At 44.0% G+C, this 22,886-nt stretch overlaps 1 protein-coding gene across 2 annotated transcripts in view; it reads right to left on the bottom strand.

Moving 5' to 3' along the window:
• NDST1 (N-deacetylase and N-sulfotransferase 1) overlaps positions 1 to 22,656 on the bottom strand; it is a 43,234-nt gene extending 20,578 nt beyond the window's left edge. The window contains exons 1-4 of one of the 2 annotated variants that reach the window (XM_061617376.1): positions 22,119 to 22,656; positions 17,050 to 17,532; positions 7,561 to 7,648; positions 7,070 to 7,224 (exon numbers count right to left, since the gene is read on the bottom strand). In XM_061617376.1, the coding sequence (XP_061473360.1) occupies positions 7,070 to 7,224; positions 7,561 to 7,648; positions 17,050 to 17,532; positions 22,119 to 22,625 (1,233 nt within the window). In that variant the 5' untranslated portion in view covers positions 22,626 to 22,656. The remainder of the gene's footprint in view (positions 1 to 7,069; positions 7,225 to 7,560; positions 7,649 to 17,049; positions 17,533 to 22,118) is intronic. The other variant, XM_061617377.1, reaches the window with a different exon arrangement.
• Positions 22,657 to 22,886: the final 230 nt, after the last annotated feature.

The following is a 22,886-nucleotide window of genomic DNA, read 5'->3' as shown; positions in this document are numbered from 1 at the left end:
CCTGACCTCAACTAAACCGCAGTCTCCAACCCATTGACGTAATAAACCTTAAACAAAACTATGCAGGTAAGAAGCCAGCAGGGGTGTGGGGGCTTTCCAGTGTTTTGCACCGCCTGCAGCATGTACGACTATCTGCCTGTTGGACAGAAGTCGTGGGTGTGCTCTCGGAGCAATGAGCTCCTGGCTCTCCGGGAACGACTTCATTACCTTGAGGCCAAGGTGGCGGACCTGGAAAAGCTGAGAGAGGCAGAGAGGGGTGTGGAGGAGGCCTTCAGGGACGTTATAGCTGTGTCCCACTCCAACGATGATAGCTCTCCTGCTATCATGGAGAACGATGGTCTCAGGGAAGGAGAGCATCCAGCTGAGGAAGAGGGAAACGATCCCTTAGAAGGGACCCATTCCTTGGGGGATGAGCAGCTATCCTCTCGTGCCAAGGATATATCTCCAGGGGGTGGAGGGATCCTTGTAGTGGGTGATTCGATCATTAGGAACATAGACAGTGGGGTGTGTGATGGGCGTGTAGACCGCAAGGTGTTTTGCCTGCCTGGTGCGAAGGTTGCGGATATCGCCCGTCGTTTCGATAGTGTGGTAGACAGTGCTGGGAAGGAGTCAGTGGTCGTGGTGCACGTTGGCACCAACGACATGGGGAAATGCAGCCGTGAGGTCCTGGAAGCAAAATTTAGGTTGCTAGGTACGATGCTGAAAGCCAGGACCTCCAAGGTGGCTTTCTCTGAAATGCTACCGGTTCCACGCTCAGGACCAGCCAGACAGGCCCAGCTTCGCAGTCTCAATGCGTGGATGAGACGATGGTGTCGGGTGGAAGGGTTTGGATTTGTTAGGCACTGGGGAACATTTTGGGACAAGCCGGGCCTGTACAAAAGGGACGGGCTCCACTTGAACCAGAATGGAACCAGACTGCTGGCACTTAAAATTAAAAAGGTGGCAGAGCAGCTTTTAAACTGACTGAGGGGGGAAACCCGACAGGAGCTGAGAAAGGTCCGGTTTGGAATAAACCTCCCCCCTGGGATAAAAACCAAAGAAATGATGAAATTTTAAAAGGGGTAGGCCTAGAAGTAGGCATTGTGAGAGCAGGGGCACAGGATATAAATTCAGAAGAGCAAAATTACCACAGGCCTAACCACAAGTGCCAAAGACACTTGAAGAGAGACACTGCTTACAAGTGCCTGTACGCTAATGCTAGGAGCCTGCGAACCAAGATGGGAGAACTGGAGTGCTTGGTCTTAGAGGAGAGCATTGATATAGTGAGCATAACGGAGACCTGGTGGAATGGAGAAAACCAGTGGGATACAGTTATCCCTGGATATAAACTATATTGGAAGGACAGGGAAGGACGTATTGGTGGCGGAGTCGCTCTATACGTGAAAGAAGGCATTGAATCCAGCAAGCTCGAAACCCCAAAAGAGGCAGACTCCTCCACAGAATCGTTGTGGGTGGTGATACCGTGCCCCAGGAGGGACTTAATACTAAGAACGATCTATCGTCCCCCTGATCAAAATGCTCAGGGAGACCTTGAGATGAGATATGAAATTGAGGAAGCATCCAAACTAGGAAATGTGGTAGTAATGGGTGACTTCAACTACCCGGACATAGACTGGCTGCATATGTGTTCCAGTCATGACGAAGAAGCAAAGTTTCTAGATATTCTAAATGACTATTCCCTAGACCAGTTGGTCATGGAACCGACCAGAGGGACGGCAACCCTGGACTTAATCCTCAGTGGGGACCAGGACCTGGTGCGAGATGTAAGTGTTGTTGAACCGATTGGGAGCAGTGACCACAGTGCTATTAAATTAAACATACATGTAACTGGCCAATTGCCAAGAAAATCCAACACGGTCACATTTGACTTCAAAAGAGGAAACTTCACAAAAATGAGGGGATTGGTAAAAAGAAAGCTGAAAAACAAAGTCCAGAGGGTCACATCACTCGAAAATGCTTGGAAGTTGTTTAAAAACACTATATTGGAAGCTCAACTGGAGTGCATACCGCAGATCAGAAAAGGTACCGCCAGGGCCAAGAAGATGCCAGCATGGTTAACGAGCAAAGTCAAGGAAGCTCTTAGAGGCAAAAAGTCTTCCTTCAGAAAATGGAAGTCTTGTCCGAATGAAGAAAATAAAAAAACACAAACTCTGGCAAAAGAAATGCAAGAAGACAATAAGGGATGCTAAAAAAGAATTTGAGGAGCACATTGCTAAGAACATAAAAACCAACAACAAAAAATTATATAAATACATTCAAAGCAGGAGACCATCTAGGGAGACGATTGGACCCTTGGATGATAAAGGAGTCAAAGGTGTACTAAAGAACGATAAGGAGATTGCAGAGAAGCTAAATGAATTCTTTGCATCTGTCTTCACAGTGGAAGATATAGGGCAGATCCCTGAACCTGAACTAACATTTGCAGGAAGGGATTCTGAGGAACTGAGACAAATAGTGGTAACGAGAGAGGAAGTTCTAAGCTTAATGGACAATATAAAAACTGACAAATCACCGGGCCCGGATGGCATCCACCCGAGAGTTCTCAAAGAACTCAAATGTGGGGACTTCCGGGAAGGGTGACTTCGCTTGTGCCTGCTTTTGAGACGGGCTCCCGCCTCAAAAGAAGCTTATTCAGATATAAATCAGTCAGAACATTTTTTTTTTGACTGATGAAATTTCTCCCGGGCAGGGAGAAACGTAGAGATCAACCTCAAAAGCCTGTTTTTGTTGGGAGGACTGGATTTCATTAATTTATGAGAAAAGGTCCAGCCAGCAATGCCAGATGGACTTCCGAACAAGCTCTATCTGATTAATGCGATACGTTTATCTTTTCTTCAAAGAGAAAACGGACTAACAGGCAAGCACCCTTCTTTCTATTATTTTTTTTACTTGGTTTAAATTGTTGCAGCAAAAAGAGATTTGTCAAATGAATCAGCTTTAAAGAACTTCTGGGTGAGCTATAACTCTTCTCTGTTATTCACGAAATTAACAGCTTATCTCTGTTTCTATTGCAAAAAGCTGTCCTGGAAGTGCATTCTAAAGATATAAACAGAAGAGGGATTTCTATTCCGAGGAACATTACATTGTCTGGGACTATTCTCTTTTTGGTCTATTTTGACGAATCTGCTTCTTCACGACGCCACTAACTGTTTTGATGCTGGGAACTAAATTTGTTTTGTATTCTTGAACATAGAGAGATAAGGCAGGCTGCTCTGTTTATACTGTGATGTCATCAAGCCTGGAATATTAACCCAATTGTTGCTGAAATAAGAAGTGGTTCTTTATTTTTGTTTTGTTTTGTTTTCGTGGTTTTAAAAATGGCAATCAAGAAAGTGGCTGAGAATCTGGAAGTAATTATGTTTCAGAAAATAATGGATGAGATTGAGATAACGAAACAAACCCTGCGACAGGGCAGTAAGGAGCTGAAAATTGAACTGAGCAAAATGACGCAGGAGCTTAAAGAAGAGAGAGGAGAATGAGATCAGAGATGAGAAAAGAAAAAATAAAGGGAAGATACAAGCCCTGGAGATTGGAACAAATGTGGAATTGGAAAAAGATCTGGAGTTTATGGATATTAGAAATAAAATCTACTGTTTGGAATTTAACGTTATCTCTGAAGAAATTAATGAAGATATTAGAGATAAAGTTATCAATGGCTTGGATAATCTTCTGGACTGGAATGACGTGATGGAGCTTGATATAGAGAAAATCTATGGAATTAACTGCAGCCATGTGACAATGGAAAAACTCTCAAGAGATGAGCCAGTGCATTTTGTAAAAAAAGAACAGAGATATGACTTTACAACAATATTTCAGCAACTTATTCAGAACTGATGGCAAGAAAATATTTGGGATAGAGGAAATTCCCATCAGACTCTTATTATATGACTATGGTTATGACAGCAAGATTATTATGGAATACTGATAATGGAAGATTGGACACTGAAATTACTGGACTTAACAGGACTATTGAAGATGGAAGATGGAATTAATATGGATAATGGAATAATGGCTATTGAAATTATTGGACCTAACAGATTTTGATGAGATGGATTAATCGATATGTTTATTTGGACTATGGTTATGACAATAAGATTATTATTATTATTAACGAGATGGATTAATCGACATGTTTATTAGGAGAAAAATTGATAGATATAATTCTTAAAGAATTGAAACCTCTCTGACTTTTTGTGGAAAGAATAAAGTAATGTTTATGAGATTTGATGATTAATTAAGGTAACTACTGGAGGAAAGTGATTTTATAATATAATTTAAGAGACAGGATTGTTATATATTGTAGACCTATAACTGATTTGATCTGCGACAAATGGGAAGTCAACATTTTATTTTTTTGTTTAATCATTTTTGTTTTGTTTTGTTTTTTGTCTTTGAATGTTTTATGATCTTGTTTTGTATGTTTTATGAAAATTTGAATAAAAATTATTGTAAAAAAAAAAAAAGAACTCAAATGTGAAATTGCTGATCTGCTAACTAAAATATGTAACTTGTCCCTTGGGTCCTCCTCCGTGCCTGAGGACTGGAAAGTGGCAAATGTAACACCAATCTTCAAAAAGGGATCCAGAGGGGATCCCGGAAATTACAGGCCAGTTAGCTTAACTTCTGTCCCTGGAAAACTGGTAGAAAGTATTATTAAAGCTAGATTAACTAAGCACATAGAAGAACAAGCCTTGCTGAAGCAGAGCCAGCATGGCTTCTGCAAGGGAAAGTCCTGTCTCAGTAACCTATTAGAATTCTTTGAGAGTGTCAACAAGCATACAGATAGAGGTGATCCAGTGGACATAGTGTACTTAGACTTTCAAAAAGCGTTTGACAAGGTAGCTCACCAAAGGCTTCTGAGGAAGCTTAGCAGTCATGGAATAAGAGGAGAGGTCCTCTTGTGGATAAGGAATTGGTTAAGAAGCAGAAAGCAGAGAGTAGGAATAAACGGACAGTTCTCCCAATGGAGGGCTGTAGAAAGTGGAGTCCCTCAAGGATCGGTATTGGGACCTGTACTTTTCAACTTGTTCATTAATGACCTAGAATTAGGAGTGAGCAGTGAAGTGGCCAAGTTTGCTGATGACACTAAATTGTTCAGGGTTGTTAAAACAAAAAGGGATTGCGAAGAGCTCCAAAAAGACCTCTCCAAACTGAGTGAATGGGCAGAAAAATGGCAAATGCAATTCAATATAAACAAGTGTAAAATTATGCATATTGGAGCAAAAAATCTGAATTTCACATATACGCTCATGGGGTCCGAACTGGCGGTGACCGACCAGGAGAGAGACCTCGGGGTTGTAGTGGACAGCACGATGAAAATGTCGACCCAGTGTGCGGCAGCTGTGAAAAAGGCAAATTCCATGCTAGCGATAATTAGGAAAGGTATTGAAAATCAAATAGCCGATATCATAATGCCGTTGTATAAATCTATGGTGCGGCCGCATTTGGAATACTGTGTACAGTTCTGGTCGCCTCATCTCAAAAAGGATATTATAGAGTTGGAAAAGGTTCAGAAGAGGGCAACCAGAATGATCAAGGGGATGGAGCGACTCCCTTACGAGGAAAGGTTGCAGCATTTGGGGCTTTTTAGTTTAGAGAAAAGGCGGGTCAGAGGAGACATGATAGAAGTGTATAAAATTATGCATGGCATTGAGAAAGTGGTTAGAGAAAAGTTCTTCTCCCTCTCTCATAATACTAGAACTCATGGACATTCAAAGAAGCTGAATGTTGGAAGATTCAGGACAGACAAAAGGAAGTACTTCTTTACTGAGCGCATAGTTAAACTATGGAATTTGCTCCCACAAGATGCAGTAATGGCCACCAGCTTGGATGGCTTTAAAAGAAGATTAGACAAATTCATGGAGGACAGGGCTATCAATGGCTACTAGCTGTGATGGCTGTGCTCTGCCACTCTAGTCAGAGGCAGCATGCTTCTGAAAACCAGTTGCTGGAAGCCTCAGGAGGGGAGAGTGTTCTTGCACTCGGGTCCTGCTTGCGGGCTTCCCCCAGGCACCTGGTTGGCCACTGTGAGAACAGGATGCTGGACTAGATGGGCCACTGGCCTGATCCAGCAGGCTCTTCTTATGTTCTTATGTTCTTATCTAACACCAGGAACCAAGAGGCTGAATGAATAAATTAAAGCTTCTTGCAATAGGATGCAGTCTAAAAAAACTGGCTTAGAGCAAAATTGTGGGATTGTGAGAAATTAAGGAATTTTCCAGAATTCATCAGACAAAAAGTTAGCACATCAACAGAAAAGTTAAGAATAGAAACAAGCAAATTCTATTCTGTTCTGGGGACTCTATTTGATCCTGTTACCCACCAGAGCACGGTATACTCTAGGCAGAGATTTTGAGATCCCACACTCAGCATAACCATCAGCATCCTCTTAGACATTTTTGTACTGAATAGCTGTTCAATAACAAAATCTCAAGGTGGATTTTAGGTTTAAAACAGAGGCTTCTGGGCACTAATTGTGAGGACTGTGCACTAGGATCACAGACTGGGTACATTTCTGTAGGAAGAGGCCACAGGAATGAAGATCACTTTCAAGTATAGAGAGGAAATGGTGGAACTGAATATCAATGCCTGAACATAAGAAGAGAACAAGAGAGGAGGGGAAACAGCCCATGTATTCTTTCTGGAAATCCAATTCATTATCAAGCTCCAAAGGGTGCAACAACTCAGTATGACAAGTTAGGATGAGAAGCTAGTTCTGCAAGACCCCAGGGGAATAGAATGCTGGGATGTTTTTACACACACCTCACTCTTTCCATAAATAGCAGTAGGAACCCATTATTTAAAAGCTACTGTTTTCTGCAGCAGATACACACAATATTTTAAGAATGCCATTTCTTGCTATGGTGATGCAGTGCATGGTGCCAATGTCCTGCTAACATTAGGTATTTCATTTTGTAATGGCAAACTCATCATAACCTTCCATCTTGGACAATAAATGATCAGCTAGTACCTTCCTTCACCCTTCTGAGGCACAGCCTGGTTTTGTTGTGGTGGGTTTTTCGCCCTCAGCTCAGCATTCTGCTTCTGTCCCCAAAAGCATCTTACTCACAATAGCGAATTTCTTGTTCATGGTCATTTGGTCAGCCAGCACAGATTGGTTATGGAAGAGGTGAGGCTGCATATGACTCCACATGTGGGGGAACCACCAAAACTCCTTCACATACGAGAGCAGCAGGTCATCTCCCTCATCTTCCGCGTCGGTACCTGCCAGGCCCAAACCACCACCATCACTAAGACTGAAGACATGGAATGTAACGCCATCCCTCTTACAGGCTCAAACCACCCATGTCCTGCACCCAGTAGAACACTAAACAACATTAACTGCCCTGTGGCACAACACACTGATTGATTAAACCCAGAAGCCTTGGACCTCCAGGCGAAAAACTAAGAGGGGAAAGAAGGAGAGACTTTTAAAATAAATCTGATCCACAGCACTATTGCCACCCACCAGCAAATCCTCTGGCTCAGACCTCACATGAAATGAAAGACCCAAGAGCCCAAGTAAGATACCACCCGCACCACCCCATCGACCCTTCTTACCTGTGTGAAAGAATTTCCCTGAGTAACCCAGATTGAAGGTGAAATTTGGGATATGGGTGCGCAGTTCATTCTGGGTGTCAAACAGAGCCTATAGAGTGAGAGGAAAAACATCCACATTTAATATCATGGCTTATGCACCTTACAAAAATGGGCGAACACGCCAGTTGTACAAATATGACTCCGTTGTAAAAGGCCAAGTAGGTTTTTCTTATAGCTCAGAAGAGCCAGAGCTATTACAACTTCAATGGTATGGTTTACCTAATCCAATATAAAGCATAGCAAACTAGGGTCTATATAGAATTTAATTTAAATATAATTTTCATGACTTGCTAAAGGATGTTAATACGTTCATATGTCTACCACACACACCATCCCAGTAGGACTTATTATGGAGATTTCTCATTGAAAGGACTATCTAGCACATGGATCCAAGGGAAATTAGCCAATTATGAAATCTTTGGCAAATTCGTCAGGATCACCATTTTTGCTCTCTAAAAATAAAACCAAAAGGTGGGGCTGTTGGCAAATCCTCACTATGCATTTAAAGCACTATTATACCACTTTAACAGCAATGGTTTCCACAAAGAATCATAGGGACAATACTTTGTTAATGATGCTGCGAGCTGTTAAGAGACCCCCTATTTCCCTCACAGAGCAACCATTTCCAGAGTGCCCTGGGAAGAGGGACTATTTGTTAAACCACTTTGGGAATGGTAGCTCTGTGAGGGGAATAGGTGTCTCCTAACAACTGTCAGCACCCTTCACAAACTATAATTCCCCAAAGAACATGGGAAGCCATGGCTATCAAAATGGTATAATAGAGCTTTAAATGTATGGTGAAAATGTGGCCCAGGTATATATGGCAGGAACAAAAGGGAAAAAGCACCAAACTGGAGACAAAAAAGAGAGGCAAGCTCTGGTGCAGAGTAAAATTTATTGTAGTGCTCTACGCGTTTCAGAAATACTTCCTTCCTCAGGAGCTGTGGAACTATATTTCCTTGGCTCTGTCAAAGCAATGCAAATTCTTTATCCCATGGGCTCTTCTCACATGAGCTCTTCTCACATAACATAGGCCTTTTCATGTTATTTGGTGGTAAAGGGAAATGCAACCATGAATCAGCTTGCATCCCACCAGTGGAAAAGCAAGGAGGCCTTTAGTGCCAGTTCAAATGACTGAGTTTTCCTCAAGCTTTCACAGCCCACAGAATCTTTATCAGATGCCCTGTGTGATAAATATTGAGTCGGTATGACTGTTCCCAATTCTCGCAGAGGCCTACTGAGAGAATTGGTTCAGATAGGTTTTGTTGGTGGGCTCTTGTTGGGTCCATATCAGGTGTTTAGGAGGAGTCTTAGTAAGGAGGGACATGGGTGATGCCACCCCAATTTCAGTGATCGCAGGTAGAGGGAAATACAGCCCTGGGGAGGTGGTGAACTACCATAGAAGATGAGGGCAAGGCTATCTACGCCTTGTCCCTCACCCCCACTCCTCTCATGGATGGGTTCCTGATTGCACATCTGCTGTGCCCACTGGCCTGTGTGGGTTGTTGTTCAACGCCAGGTCGGTACACAATAAGACCACTCTCATCCATGATTTGATCGTGGATGAAGGTGCCGATTTGGTGTGCATTGTCGAGACCTGGGTGGGTGAGCTAGGAGGAGTAGATCTGACCCAGCTTTGCTCACCTAGATACTCAGTGCAACACCAGCACAGGCTGCAGGGACACTTCTGTGCCTCCAGAGCATCCTCAAGTAGCCGTCTAGTGGAGCTTTTCTGTATTGTCAGGGGTCTGTCTTGATGCCTGTGATGTTCCTGCTTATAGTGTAAATATGGTAAGTGCTGTTTATATAGAAGACATATGGTAAGTGGAGTGAAAGAGGAGGGGGGAGTACATGAGCAGTAGAATGCCGGATGATTGGCTGAGCGTTTGAATGGCTGGGAGTATAAATGGAAGAATGACAGTTGAATCGAGGCGGATGTTAGTAGGGTGGAGAAGAAGGTGTTTGAGGGTGGATGTTGGGAGTGTGGAGAAAGAGGTGTTTGAGGGTGGAGGTCAGGAGTTGGAGAAAGAGGGAGTTGGAGTTCTGATTAATAATAAGTCAAGTACAAAACAGGAATAGATGAAACCATACGCTTGTGAAACATTCTAAAACTAATCTTGTTATTTCTGATATTTAATAAATACTTATTTGGTTTACCAAAGGCCTGATCCTTGGCTGGGGGATATACATACCAGAAGGGAGGGCAAGGTAATTACCAAGGCTGAACAGAAACAGTATCTAATGGTGGCAGCGGTGAAGGGAGGAATAATAACAATTCAAGTATCCAGAGCAACCCAGAGTTGTATGCGTTATCTATAAAGATACAAGGGGGTTGGGAACAGCATAAGCATGCAGTCACAAAAGTAACCACCTAGAGAGAGACTCAGGCAAAGTCTCTGGGAGTATTGGTTATAGGACGTGACTGGTGGTGCTGCCAAGCAGGGGGATCTAGTGAGATCTGTGCTAGAGCGGAGTGAGAAACCATATAAAGGACGGTCCGGACTGGTGGTATCCCTGGTGGTGCCTAGTGAAAGACAGTAGCCACAAGCAGGTGGGAACCTGACAGGGAGAACCAGGGAAGGACGTCACATGTGGTGGCTGTAGCGGTGGGATACGAACAATAGAGAGTCCCTAGAAGTGGTGTGGCTAAAAGAAATAACAAATAAAGATTACTTGTGAGAGTGACTGGCAATGAGTGTGTGGCAAGGTGTGAGTGAACTCCTAAAACATGGCTGAATATATAAAGATGAAAAGAGAGGAGCTGGTGAAGAAGTGCATAACATTCAATTTACCTCACGAGGGTAAAGGGGTAGATGAATTGCGAGTAGCACTGATAGCATTCGCATCTGTCCAACAAAAACAACCTGTCAGAGAAGAGAACCCAGAAGGGTATTCAAGCAATCCCGCTTATATAGAGTATTTAAGAGATAAGTTGAGAAAGGAAAGTGAGGAAAAAGATGACAGAGAGATTGAGATGATGAAACTGAGGATGGAGATTGGGGAAAAAGAAAAGCAGTGGGAGTTGGAAATTGAGAGAATGAGAGTGGATGCTGAAATACAGGTGGAAAAGTTAAAATTTGAAAGAGAGAAGTTTCATTCTGATGAAACAAGAAAGGACAGAAATGAAACAAAGATAAAGGTTACACCAAAAGATTTTCCAGTGTTTGAGCCTGGACAAGATCCACAAATTTACCTCAACATCTTTGAAAAGGCAGCTCAGATGTGGGGGCTACCGGAGGATAAATATATACAATATTTATCAAATCTGATCAAAGGGGAATTGGCAGAGGTATACCAATATTTCCCCTCAGACAGGCCCGTCACATATGCTGAGTTTAAAGAGGCAGTGTACAAAAGATTCAGACTGGGACCTGACTATTTTAGGAAGTTATTTCGAAACTGTCAGATCCAAGCAGGGAGGTCTTTTGTTGAACTGGGAGCAAAATTGATGGACATATTTGGAAAGTGGATGGGAAGTGCCAAAGCTCAGTCAGTGGAAGAGGTGAAAAGCCTCACGATACTGGATCAATTATACCATCAGTTACCACCAGAAATAAGGCTCCTTGTCAAAGACCGTTCCCCTACATCTGTTCAAGAGGCCGCAGAGTTGGCAGATCACTTTGCCTCCAATAGAACTGGCTGGGTGGGGAAAACATCAAGAGAGTTTAAACCCAGACCATATAATGGTGGCAGAAAGGATGTGGTACCACAGCCAGTGAGTCCTCCAATAAAGTCTGAAGGGCACAGGACACCCCAGAGTGGATCTGTGTACCCTAAAATGGAGGAGAAATTATGTTATAAATGTGGTAGACCGGGGCACCTACGTTTTCAATGTGAGGTTGCCAACCCCATTGGTAATCCTGCTCAGGGAAGGGCAGTGAAAACAGAACCAAGGGAGTTAGAAACGAAGAAGGTTCAGTTCTGCCAGATAAACTGGACAAATGTAAAAGACTTTGATTCGAGTCTAAGGGAAGAAGTGAGTGTGCAAGGGGCAAATTATTGGGCATTGCTTGATACTGGTGCCGCTCAGACGTTACTGAGGCCAGATTTGATAAAATCTGAGGAAATATTACCTCAGGAAACGGTGACAATCCAAGGAGTGAGGGGTGAACCAGAAAGCATACCCATGGCCCTGATAAAATTAAAGTGGAGAGGAAAGGAGGAAATATGTAAAGTAGGTATTAATGCCCAACAACAAGAACCGGTGATACTGGGAAGAGATGTTATGGGGGCACAAGAAAAAATACATGTGGTGACCAGACAACAACTTGGCAAAGCAACAGAAACCATGTTAACAGAGGCCGAAGAAAACAGGGTGGAACCTGTTATCGAGCCTAAGGTCGCCATAGCAACCCCTGGCAGGCCTGCTAAAAGAGTCAAACTGTATTGAATGGTCTCTAGTGAAGAGGCAGAGCAGTTCAGGGAAGAGCTGGATAAGGATGCAAGTTTGAAGCAAATGAAGGACGAAGCCCTTACACAAAAGATTCCCTTTACTGACAAGCTGAGGAATCAAATTGTGTGTGAGAATGGGATTTTATATAGACTGTGGATGCCTGCTGAGAGAATGAATGTGAACCAGTGAAACAATTGATGGTACCTAGCAAATACAGAACCAGATTGCTAGAGGTAGCCCATGATGTCCCATGTGCAGGGCATCTTGGAATAAAGAAGACCAAGAAAAGATTGGCTGGCACACTATTATTGGCCAAATATTTCTAAAGACGTAAAACAATATTGTTTATCTTGTGACATATGCCAAAAGGTGGGGAAAAGTGGAGTAAAGACAAAAGCACCATTGAAGCCCCTTCCTATAATAGGACAACCCTTTTATAGAGTGGGAATAGATTTGGTGGGCCCTTTTTCCAAACCCACAAGGCATGGCAAGAAATATCTAGTGGTGGTGGTGGATTTTGCCACCAGATACCCAGACGCTGAAGCACTAAGATCTGTGGAAGCCCCTGTAGTGGCAGAGGCTTTATTAAAAATCTTTATGAGACTGGGTTTCCCTCATGAAGTGTTGACGGATCAAGGCAGTGTATTCATGGGAGAAGTAATGCAATGTATGTGGAAGTGTTGTGGTCTACAACATTTAAAGACAACTACTTACCATCCAGCAACCATTATCTCTACCATAGATCTGTGTAAAGCATTTTGGCAGATGGAATTAGACGAGCAATCCAGAGCCAAAACTGCCTTCAGTACACCAGATGGGTTATATGAGTTTGTGACTTTACCCATGGGACTAAGGAACTCACCAAGTTCTTTTCAGAGACTAATTAATACTGTGTTGCGAGGCATGTCAGATTTCGCAGTGGGCTATATAGATGATGTGGCCATTTTCAGCAAGTCGGTGCCTGAGCATGTCCAACACCTGACAGCAGTATTAGAGGCATTTAAGAAAGCAGGGCTAACAATAAAAGCCAAGAAATGCCAGTTTGGGTTGAATGAAGTGATCTATTTAGGACATAAGGTGGGGAGTGGGAAAATAACCCCCTTATGGAGCAAAGTTGAGGCAATACAATCGTGGCCCATCCCCTTAACTAAGAAACAAGTTAGGGCATTTTTAGGTGTGGCTGGTTTTTACCGTAAATTTGTAAAAGATTTTGGGGAAATCGCAACCCCCTTGCATGAGCTAACAAGGAAAAAGTGTGCTGAGCGTGTGGTGTGGACGGATGAATGTCAAAAGGCTTTTGACCTTCTGAAGCAAGCCTTGTGCCAAGGGCCTATATTAATAGCACCAGATTACAAGCAACCATTCATCGTGGCTACGGATGCGTCAGACCTAGCTCTGGGAGTCGTCTTGCTACAAGAGAGAGGAGGCACCAGACATCCAGTGGCGTATCTTAGTCGCAAGCTGACATCGAGGGAGAAGAATTATTCGTCAGTCCAAAAGGAGTGCCTAGCAGTCGTGTGGGGACTGAGCAAGTTGCGCCCGTACGTGTGGGGACGAAGATTTACAGTGACGACGGATCATCGAGCATTGTTATGGTTACAGACTATGAAAAATCATAACACTATGCTGCAGAGGTGGTCCTGGGCTCTACAAGATTACCAGGTGGACTTCAAGTTCATCAAAGGCAAGGACAATGTATTGGCCGATGGACTTTCAAGGCAGGTGGCCGGGACTGCAGTGACGTGACCCAGACGTGGGTGCAAAAAAGACATTTTCCCCAAAGAGACTTGTTTTTTATTGTTAACGCGTCGTATGAATCCTAGAGCAGGAATAATACTTTGCTGTTATTTTAAGGGGGGGGAATGTGATGTTCCTGCTTATAGTGTAAATATGGTAAGTGCTGTTTATATAGAAGACATATGGTAAGTGGAGTGAAAGAGGAGGGGGGAGTACATGAGCAGTAGAATGCCGGATGATTGGCTGAGCGTTTGAATGGCTGGGAGTATAAATGGAAGAATGACAGTTGAATCGAGGTGGATGTTAGTAGGGTGGAGAAGAAGGTGTTTGAGGGTGGATGTTGGGAGTGTGGAGAAAGAGGTGTTTGAGGGTGGAGGTCAGGAGTGTGGAGAAAGAGGGAATTGGAGTTCTGATTAATAATAAGTCAAGTACAAAACAGGAATAGATGAAACCATACGCTTGTGAAACATTCTAAAACTAATCTTGTTATTTCTGATATTTAATAAATACTTATTTGATTTACCAAAGGCCTGACCCTTGGGCTGGGGGATATACATACCAGAAGGGAGGGCAAGGTAATTACCAAGGCTGAACAGAAACAGTATCTAATGGTGGCAGCGGTGAAGGGAGGAATAGTAACAATTCAAGTATCCAGAGCAACCCAGAGTTGTATGCGTTATCTATAAAGATACAAGGGGGTTGGGAACAGCATAAGCACGCAGTCACAAAAGTAACCAGCTAGAGAGAGACTCAGGCAAAGTCTCTGGGAGTATTGGTTATAGGATGTGACTGGTGGTGCTGCCAAGCAGGGGGATCTAGTGAGATCTGTGCTAGAGCGGAGTGAGAAACCATATAAAGGATGGTCCGGACTGGTGGTATCCCTGGTGGTGCCTAGTGAAAGGCAGTAGCCACAAGCAGGTGGGAACCTGACAGGGAGAACCAGGGGAGGGCGTCACAATGCCCCATCCACATCTACTGTAGTCCCCAATGAGGTGTCCAGTGCAACATCTGCTGCAACTTCTTGGGAACAGTTTCAGTTGATGCTGCCTGATGACGTAGACAAGGTGCTTGCGATGAGGCAGCCAGCAATGTGTCGTCTCAACTCTTGCCCTTCTTGGCTTATTAAAGCTTGCTGAGGGGGCTTGACTGAGTGGATCCCGGGTGTGGTCAATGCATCATTGCATTCAAGGTGGTTCCAGCCACCTTGAAAGAAGCAGTGATCTGACCACTCCTGAAAAAGCCCACCCTGGACCCATTGGTTTTGTGACAACTACCGACTGGTCGCGAATACCTCCTTTTTAGAGAAGGTGATTGAGAGGGTTGTGCTGCAACAATTGCAAGTACTCTTGGATGAAACAGATTATATCTTAACCCATCCCAGTCTGGTTTCAGGCCTGGTTATGGGACTGAATCGGCCTTGGTTGCCCTGATGGATGACCTTTATTGGGAGAAGGACAGGGGGAGTGCAACCCTGTTACTTTTACTTGATCTCTCAGCAGCTTTTGATACCATTGAATTTGTATTCTTCTGGGCCGACTTCGTGAGCTGGGTATTGGAGACAGTTTTACAGTGGTTCCAATCCTATCTGCAAGGTCGTTCTCAGAGAATAGCATTGGGTGACTGTCTTTTGGCCCCCTGGCAGCTGTGCTGTGGGGTGCCGCAGGGTACCATCTTGTCCCCCATGCTGTTTAACATCTATATAAAACCCTTCGGAGCAGTCATCAGGAGATTTGGGGCGAGGTGTCAGCAGTATGCTGACGATACCCAGCTCTATTTCTCCATAACATCTGAATCAGGAGAGGCCGTGCAAGCCCTGGACCACTGCATGGACTCAGTGGTGGACTGGATGAGGGCCAATAAACTGAGTCTGAATCCTAGCAAGACGGAGGCACTGTGGGTTGGTAGTTCCCGAGTTTGGATAACTGGTCAGTTGCCTGTTTTGGATGGGGTCGTACTCCCTCTGAAAGAGCAGGTGCATAGTCTGGGGGTGCTCCTAGATCTGTATTTGTTACTAGAGGCCCAGGTGATCTCAGTGGCTAGGAGTGCCTTTTACCAGCATCGGCTGGTAAGACAGCTGTGGCCATCTCTGGACCGGGATAGCCTAACCACTGTTGTCCATGCATTGGTAACCTCCAGGCTGGATTACTGTAATGGGCTCTATGTAGGGCTGCCCTTGAGGTTGGTCCAGAAGCTTCAGCTGGTGCAAAATGCAGTGGTGAGGCTGCTCATTGGAGCAGGGTATTGCCACTGCTGAAAGAATTGCACTGGCTGCCCATTTCGTACCTAGCCAAGTTCAAGGTTCTAGTCTTGGTGCACAAAGCCCTATACAGCTTGGGACCAGTTTACCTGAAAGACCGTCTTATCCCTTATATACCCAGTCGATTACTGTGCTCTGCAGGTGAGGGCCTCCTGCAGATACCATCTTATCAGGAAGTCCATTCTGCACAACATAGGAAACGGACCTTTAGTGTGGTAGCACCTACCCTGTGGAACTCCCTACCCTTAAATATTAGACAGGCACCATCTCTGTTATCTTTTCGGCACCTATTGAAGGCCTTCCTCTTTCAACAAGCCTTTTAAGTTGAGACCTTATCCCAGTCTGCTTCTGTGTTGGAACTGCTTTTTAATATGCTTTTAAAGCTTCCCCCCCCCAAACAATATGTTTTTTAACCTTTTTTAAAGAAATGTCTTCAAAGCTTTTTTAAAAATGTTTTTAAAGTTGTTTTGTTCTAATGTATTTTAATGTCTTAAATGTTTTGAAATGTTTTGAGTGCTCTTGTTTGCCACTCTGGGCTCCTGCTGGGAGGAAGGGCGGGATATAAATCAAATAATAAATAAATAAATAAATAATAAATAAAAAGGTGCTCAGTAAGTTATGTTGAGCTTAATTAAGATTTAAATTTTAGTGCTTCCTAATTTAACCACAAGGAAATCAATCTATAAGTTCTTGCACTTGTGTAACTATTTATAGCAATTCTAATTTAAAGTGTTTGGACTATTAGCTTTGAACACAAAGTTTTAAAGGAGGCCAATTTCTGTGTCTAACATTTCATGAGGATAGGATATACAACAATACAATCTGCATTTTAAGTTTCACTATCCATGTGTCTCATGTTCTAGGGATAACAGAAGCACAATCATCACACTGGATCCAGACCTCGGCAGCAGAATCAGGAACTCAGGCCACCACTCCAAGCAACAGTGCAACAGATTTATACCTAAGGGCCTTAGTCCAGAGAAATGGATCCACAGATCAACAAGCCCAACACCTCCCCACAAACTCAACGTCAAGTACAATACATGGCTATGCGTGTCATTACCTTTACATCATCCACCTTCATCCGTGTGCCTTCCTTGCCAACAAAGATATCATCAATGTCTACCAAGATGTAGCGGTCAAGGGGGAGGGAAAGCCTCTTGCCAGTGAGGAAAGAAACAGCGTCCACAAAGACCAGTTTATGCAGCCAAAAGTTGAGGTTGTTGCCAAAGAGGACTCTCTGGATGCCGTCATGGAGACCCAAATCCTGAACCACAGTGGTATGGAGCGCAGCATCAATGCTCATGTGCGGGATGGATTCTGCTGACTTGGTTTTGGCCAGGAGGATGGGTTCATAGGTGGAATGGTTCGATTGGAAGACTGTCCAGTCCTCCCCTGGAAGAAGCCCCTTCTCTACCTCACTGGGCCGTGTGATGTACAGGAGCGGTGATTTGGAGTTGATGCTGCAGTCCTTAAGCGCAAGGTTGGAGTGGAGAAAAAGGGGGAAGCCTTTCAGCTGAGCACTTAGCAAGCTGTTCTCATTGGCCTGTAGGGAGATCACATGAACTGAATGACAGCTTCAGATGGAAATTTGTCAGATAAAGCAAGGAGCAGCAGAATGAAGGACAGAGCCTGCTACCGGAGAAATAACAATATGTTCTCAGGTTCTATGGATACTTCAATAGCTAAAACACCTCAGGAGAAGAAAACAAAAAGTCTTGCTCACTGCAACTCATGGCCAGTCCCAGAAAGAAAAAGCCCTGGAACAGAGAATCATCCTTTCCCAACCTTTGGGTCCCCCATCACTCTTAACCATGGGCCATGCTGGCTGGGACTGATCAGTGTTGTAGTCCAACATCATCTGGGGACCCCGAGGTTGGGAAAGGTTACCCTAAAGGAAAGGAGAAGACAAAACTTCATGTGCTGTTGTCCTATCTCATGCTGGCTCTGATGTAAGAGTTGCATACAAAATGTGTTGTTTCTCTCCACAATCAACTTTACATTCTGCACTTCTCCCCAGCCCATCCAAAATACAGCTGTCATGGTGAGAGACGTTTAGCTACCTGATGTCTCACTCATACACCAAAACCTCAAAGGATCAAGCCTTTGGTTGATTCTGAAACTGGCAGTCAGCCACCTTGATGTTATCTTCAAAAACCCAGTTCTATCAGTCCCCTTGACCTCTTTTGGAATGGTAAACCTGTGTTTGGGCTGCATCACTTCAGACAGCAGATGAGGTTTGCATGACTGTATACTCATAGAATAGTAGAGTTGGATCGGGCCTATAAGGCCACTGAGTCCAACCCCCTGCTCAATGCAATAATCCAAATTACAGCATACCCGACAGGTGGCTATCCAGCTGCCTCTTGAAGGCCTCCAGTGTTAGAGAGCCCACCACCTCCCTAGGTAACTGGTTTCATTGTTATACTGCTTTAACAGTTAGGAAGGTTTTCCTGATGTTCAGCCGAAATCTAGCTTCCTGTAACTTGAGCACATTATTCCGTGTCCTGCAATCTGGGATGATTGAGAAGAGATCCTGGCCCTCCTCTAGGTGACAATCTTTCAAGTACTTGAAGAGTGCTATCATATCTCCCCTCAAATCTTCTCTTCTCAAGGCTAACCATGCCCATTTTTTTCAGTCTCGCCCCACAGGGCTTTGTTTCCAGTCCCCTGATCATCCTTGTTGCCCTCCTCTGAACCTGTTCCAGTACTCTTCCATTAAGGAAAACTGTTATAAGAAAAAAAATAGATGCCAAGGAATAAGCTGGACTAACCCTTCTTCCTGACATCTAATTTTTTAAATAGAGGGGGGAAATATTTGTATGGAGGACCATTCCATCTTGTGAACCCTTATCTTCAGTCGCAAGTGGCACAGTTGAGACACAGGTTTACTAACTCTGGACAAACTAGGACCCCATCTGTACTTTACATTTAAAGCATTATCATGCCATTTTAAACACTCACAACGTCCCCCACAGCATCATGGGAACTGTAGTTTGTTAAGTGTGCTGAGAGTTGTTAGGAGACCTATATTCCCCTCACAGAACTACAATTCCCAGAGTGGTTTAGTAAGCCATCCATCTTCCCAGAGATTATATGAAATTAAAAATCCTCCTCTACATGCACAATCAAACTACTAAATATGAGCGTGTTGCTGGCTTCAAGAGTTATGACAGAGAAAGAAAATCCAGTGGCTGTGCATTTCGGAAATTATGAAATATCCAATAAATAGCACCACTGATACCAGAGAAGATAGTAGGGGGGGGAAATACTGATATTAAACTGTTCATGTTCAGATGAAAGACTCTCTAAGATAGACCTAGGATAAGGGCAGACTCGGCTTATCCATCTCTTCCTATGCTTCTCTTAAGCACCCATCCCACACCAAAACAAGGATAAGCCAGAGAGGACTGGACGGTAGTATATACAGCTGCTAGAATACCTCATCTCTCATTGGATCATGGTGGTGTTAAAAGCTGCTTGCTTAAATCAGATCGGTGTGGATGGTTCACAAGGGAAATCGTACAGGATTATAGGATGGGAGTGAGGGAATCCTGACAAGAATGGAGAGGCTACTGCTCAGAATAAAATAAATAAATAAACAAGAGCACACAATTAAAGCCTTTGCATTCACACACCCAGCCAGGTTGAATTCTGTGACTTACAAGCCTCGCTAGATCAGAGTGCCTCTCTGAAACAGGTGCACAGAACTGTTTAGGTCAGTGGCTTTTGTGACTGGGTTCTTACATCCTGGCTGGAGGTCTTAAATTTAGGCTATCAGTTTTGTATGCAATGGGCTCTTCCCATCATATTCTCTAGACCCTGGATTCTAGTGATGACTCTTGCATGCCTTCACCTTTCCCCACTTATGCCAAAAGAAAGAGATCATGCATTATTTTCCACTATTTTATTATTGTAATGTGCATGTTGTGTGGTCCATGTACTTTCCAACAGGAAAGATCAATGAACTCTGAAATAGATATAACTCCCCCCCCCCAAAAAAATAGGTTTTATCCATCTCCATATCTGGACAGCGATTAACATGCAGAGTGCCCATATTATTTAGCTTACTTACTTAATTATATCTCAAAGATATAATTGTGTAAGTGGACTGACACCCAGAGGGTTAGGAAAAGAGAGAGACAGAGAGAATGGCTCTCCTTTAGCACTCTGAAAACTTAAACTAACTTGCTACAGCACAAGACTTCATAGGCTCGAGTCAAGCAAGCAAGAGAAATTAGAATGGAAGAGGAAAGAGAATGCTATGCAAAAGTGTCTATCAAAAACAGCAGGACAGCTCCTGGTCTCAGGCTAAAGCCTCATTTACACGCTTTATTTCTGACCTGGATTCTTAACCTTCTTGGCTTACCCTTTCAAGCATGGAAAATGCAATAGACCTACAGCAAATGCCACACAGATTGCCTTATCCTGCATCCCTCGTATTTGCCTCTTTGAAATTTGAATCCAAAAATTACCAGGGAAAGCAGGTACGGTGGCCTTCTCAAGTCAAAATGCTACGCAGAGCCAGTTGGATGATCCCCAAATTCCTGTTACAATCTGTTCTCCTAACACATTAACCAGCTCCCAAGAGGACCATTATTGTTATCTTTTAACTGTCACCAACAGAACTAAGGCACCACCACCTCATCTCAAAAGGTGCGGATTTGTAAATCCGCTCTTGGCATCAATTAATATGCACAGCACTTTTACTTATCAGGCTTGGCACTGGCAACACATCAAGCTACTCAATAGCAAACAGGGACTATGAGAAGGTGCTCAAGAAAAGCTGACACTTTACAGACTGCAGATCTTCCAGGGCCCATCTCTTCAAGCATGAACCAGGTAAGGGTGCCTTCATACAGCACCTGTGCTGATGTAACACAGCTAAGTCATTGCACAAGGGTCTAGACCAGCCTTTCCCAACCAGTGTGCCTCCAGATGTTGCTGGACCACAACTTCCATCAGCCTCAGCCAGCATTGCCAATGGCTGAGGCTGATGGGAGTTGTGGTCCAACAATATCTGGAGGCACACCAGTTGGGAAAGGCTGGTCTAGACAATAAATCAAATTGACAATAGCCTCTTCTCCAGGCAAATGGTGCTGAATCTCCGGTGCATGCTGTCAAGCCAAGCCCTCAAAGCTGAATTCACTCTCAGCACTGTTGCACCACTAACCCCAGAGGGAGTGAGACTGAGTAGGAGGGAACTTTTTCAACCAGAAAGAATAGCACTGAGAAATTTGACTCTGTAAGAAGCTTGGGTGCAAGGAAAGAAACAGAGGAAACTAAAGTGCTTTCTAGCATAAACTTCTTCCCTGAGAAAGATCTATTTTACTCCCCTGTTCGCCCACTTAGGACTGGCTCTTTTTTTTTTATTTACAACAAGTTCAGCAGTATTTCTCCTGCCTGTATCCTACAGGGTCTACATATCACTACCACATGCATGGAAGAAGAGTCTAGTACGGCAACTGGAAGATTAACTTCAGGAGCACTCTCAGTTATGTTTGCTCGATTATAACATTATGATGCAAAGTTCCAGCCTTCCCCCTTAAGTCTTGGTCCAGAGTTCAAGGTCTCTGCCATTCTTCAAAGCTCTTCATTAACTGTCTTTAACAGGCTCAGTTTACACATGGACCAGAATAAGGTGGCAACGGAATAGCAAAATCTGAGGGCATAACCAGCACATTAGGGAGAAAAGATGCTAGCCCACCCTAGTGGCTCTTAAGTTAATTTTCTGCTTGCAAGGAGTCTTTCCTGCCATGCTAACTCTGCTGCAGGACTAGGCCACATGTTTGGCAGAGAGCTGCTCAACAGCTGGACAACCTTGTCCCTGTGAAGGAAGCTGGTGGTGAAGTCTGTTGGGGGGGGTTGTCCTATGCAAATTAGAGTAATTTACATCAGAAAATGTAATCTAATTTAGCATGTTTATTTTACTTGCGTATAGTAAACAAAGCCAAAATCTTTGAAACTGCCCAAGTTTGCCTAATATTGTATTTGCAATAGGCATCCATTCTATGAGTTTACATGAAACTGAACATTTTCCACAGAAAAATTAAGCACCCCTCCCCACTGAAGCCGGCCTCCTCCTTCCCCTCCTGCTCCCACAGCTGCTTTCCCTCAAATCAAAACCGATACCTTGAAGAAGCCAATGATTCCTACACCATACTCTACACAGTACTTGTCCAAGAGCTCACGGTTCCAGGCATCCAGGTTCACATACTTCAGGATGTTCTCGTAGATGATCAGTGCAAAGCGTCCTCGGTCCTTGTCAGTCAGAGTGGGCATGTCCCCCTTCCCTGGAGCAATCTCTGTCAGGTATTTGAAACGACTAGATTCCAAGATGGCCACTATCTCCTGGCCCAACTGAGAATAAAGACTTTCCACAAACACAAGAACCAAAGGGTCTGTCCGAGAGGAATCTACCACTTTGATGGGCTTCAGTGGAAGCAGGCGGGAAGGGGCAACCTTCGGTTCATCACAGTCCGGGCTTGGGATGTCCCCAGAGGGCTCCAGCCCCCTCTTCCACCCATATAAATAATATGCCGAAACAAAAACACTAAGCAGGCAGAAGGCAAACAGCACAAACAGCACCACCTGAGGAGACACCTGCCGGAAACTCCTCCGGAGCCTGACCAAAGTCATCCTTGCTTTGGAAAAAAAATGCTCAGGTTCCTTCCCCACCCCACCCACCCAGCCCCCCTCCCTCCCTCCAGATCTTGACACAGGAAAGCCTAAGGATAATTTCACAAAGAGGCAGCACAGTTGCGGGATCGCCCCTGTGGCAGTCTGTTATCCATCCTGCTCTTTTTTCATGTCACCATGGCAAATCCATTCAGTGTTCCTTTCCAAGGCAAAAATACCAAGAGCTTGCCATCATCACTAACTCATCGAGATGGCAATTCG

This window comes from Rhineura floridana, chromosome 3 (genome assembly GCF_030035675.1).
Source record: "Rhineura floridana isolate rRhiFlo1 chromosome 3, rRhiFlo1.hap2, whole genome shotgun sequence".
NCBI lineage: Eukaryota > Metazoa > Chordata > Lepidosauria > Squamata > Rhineuridae > Rhineura > Rhineura floridana.
This window is presented reverse-complemented; position numbering and strand designations above follow the sequence as displayed.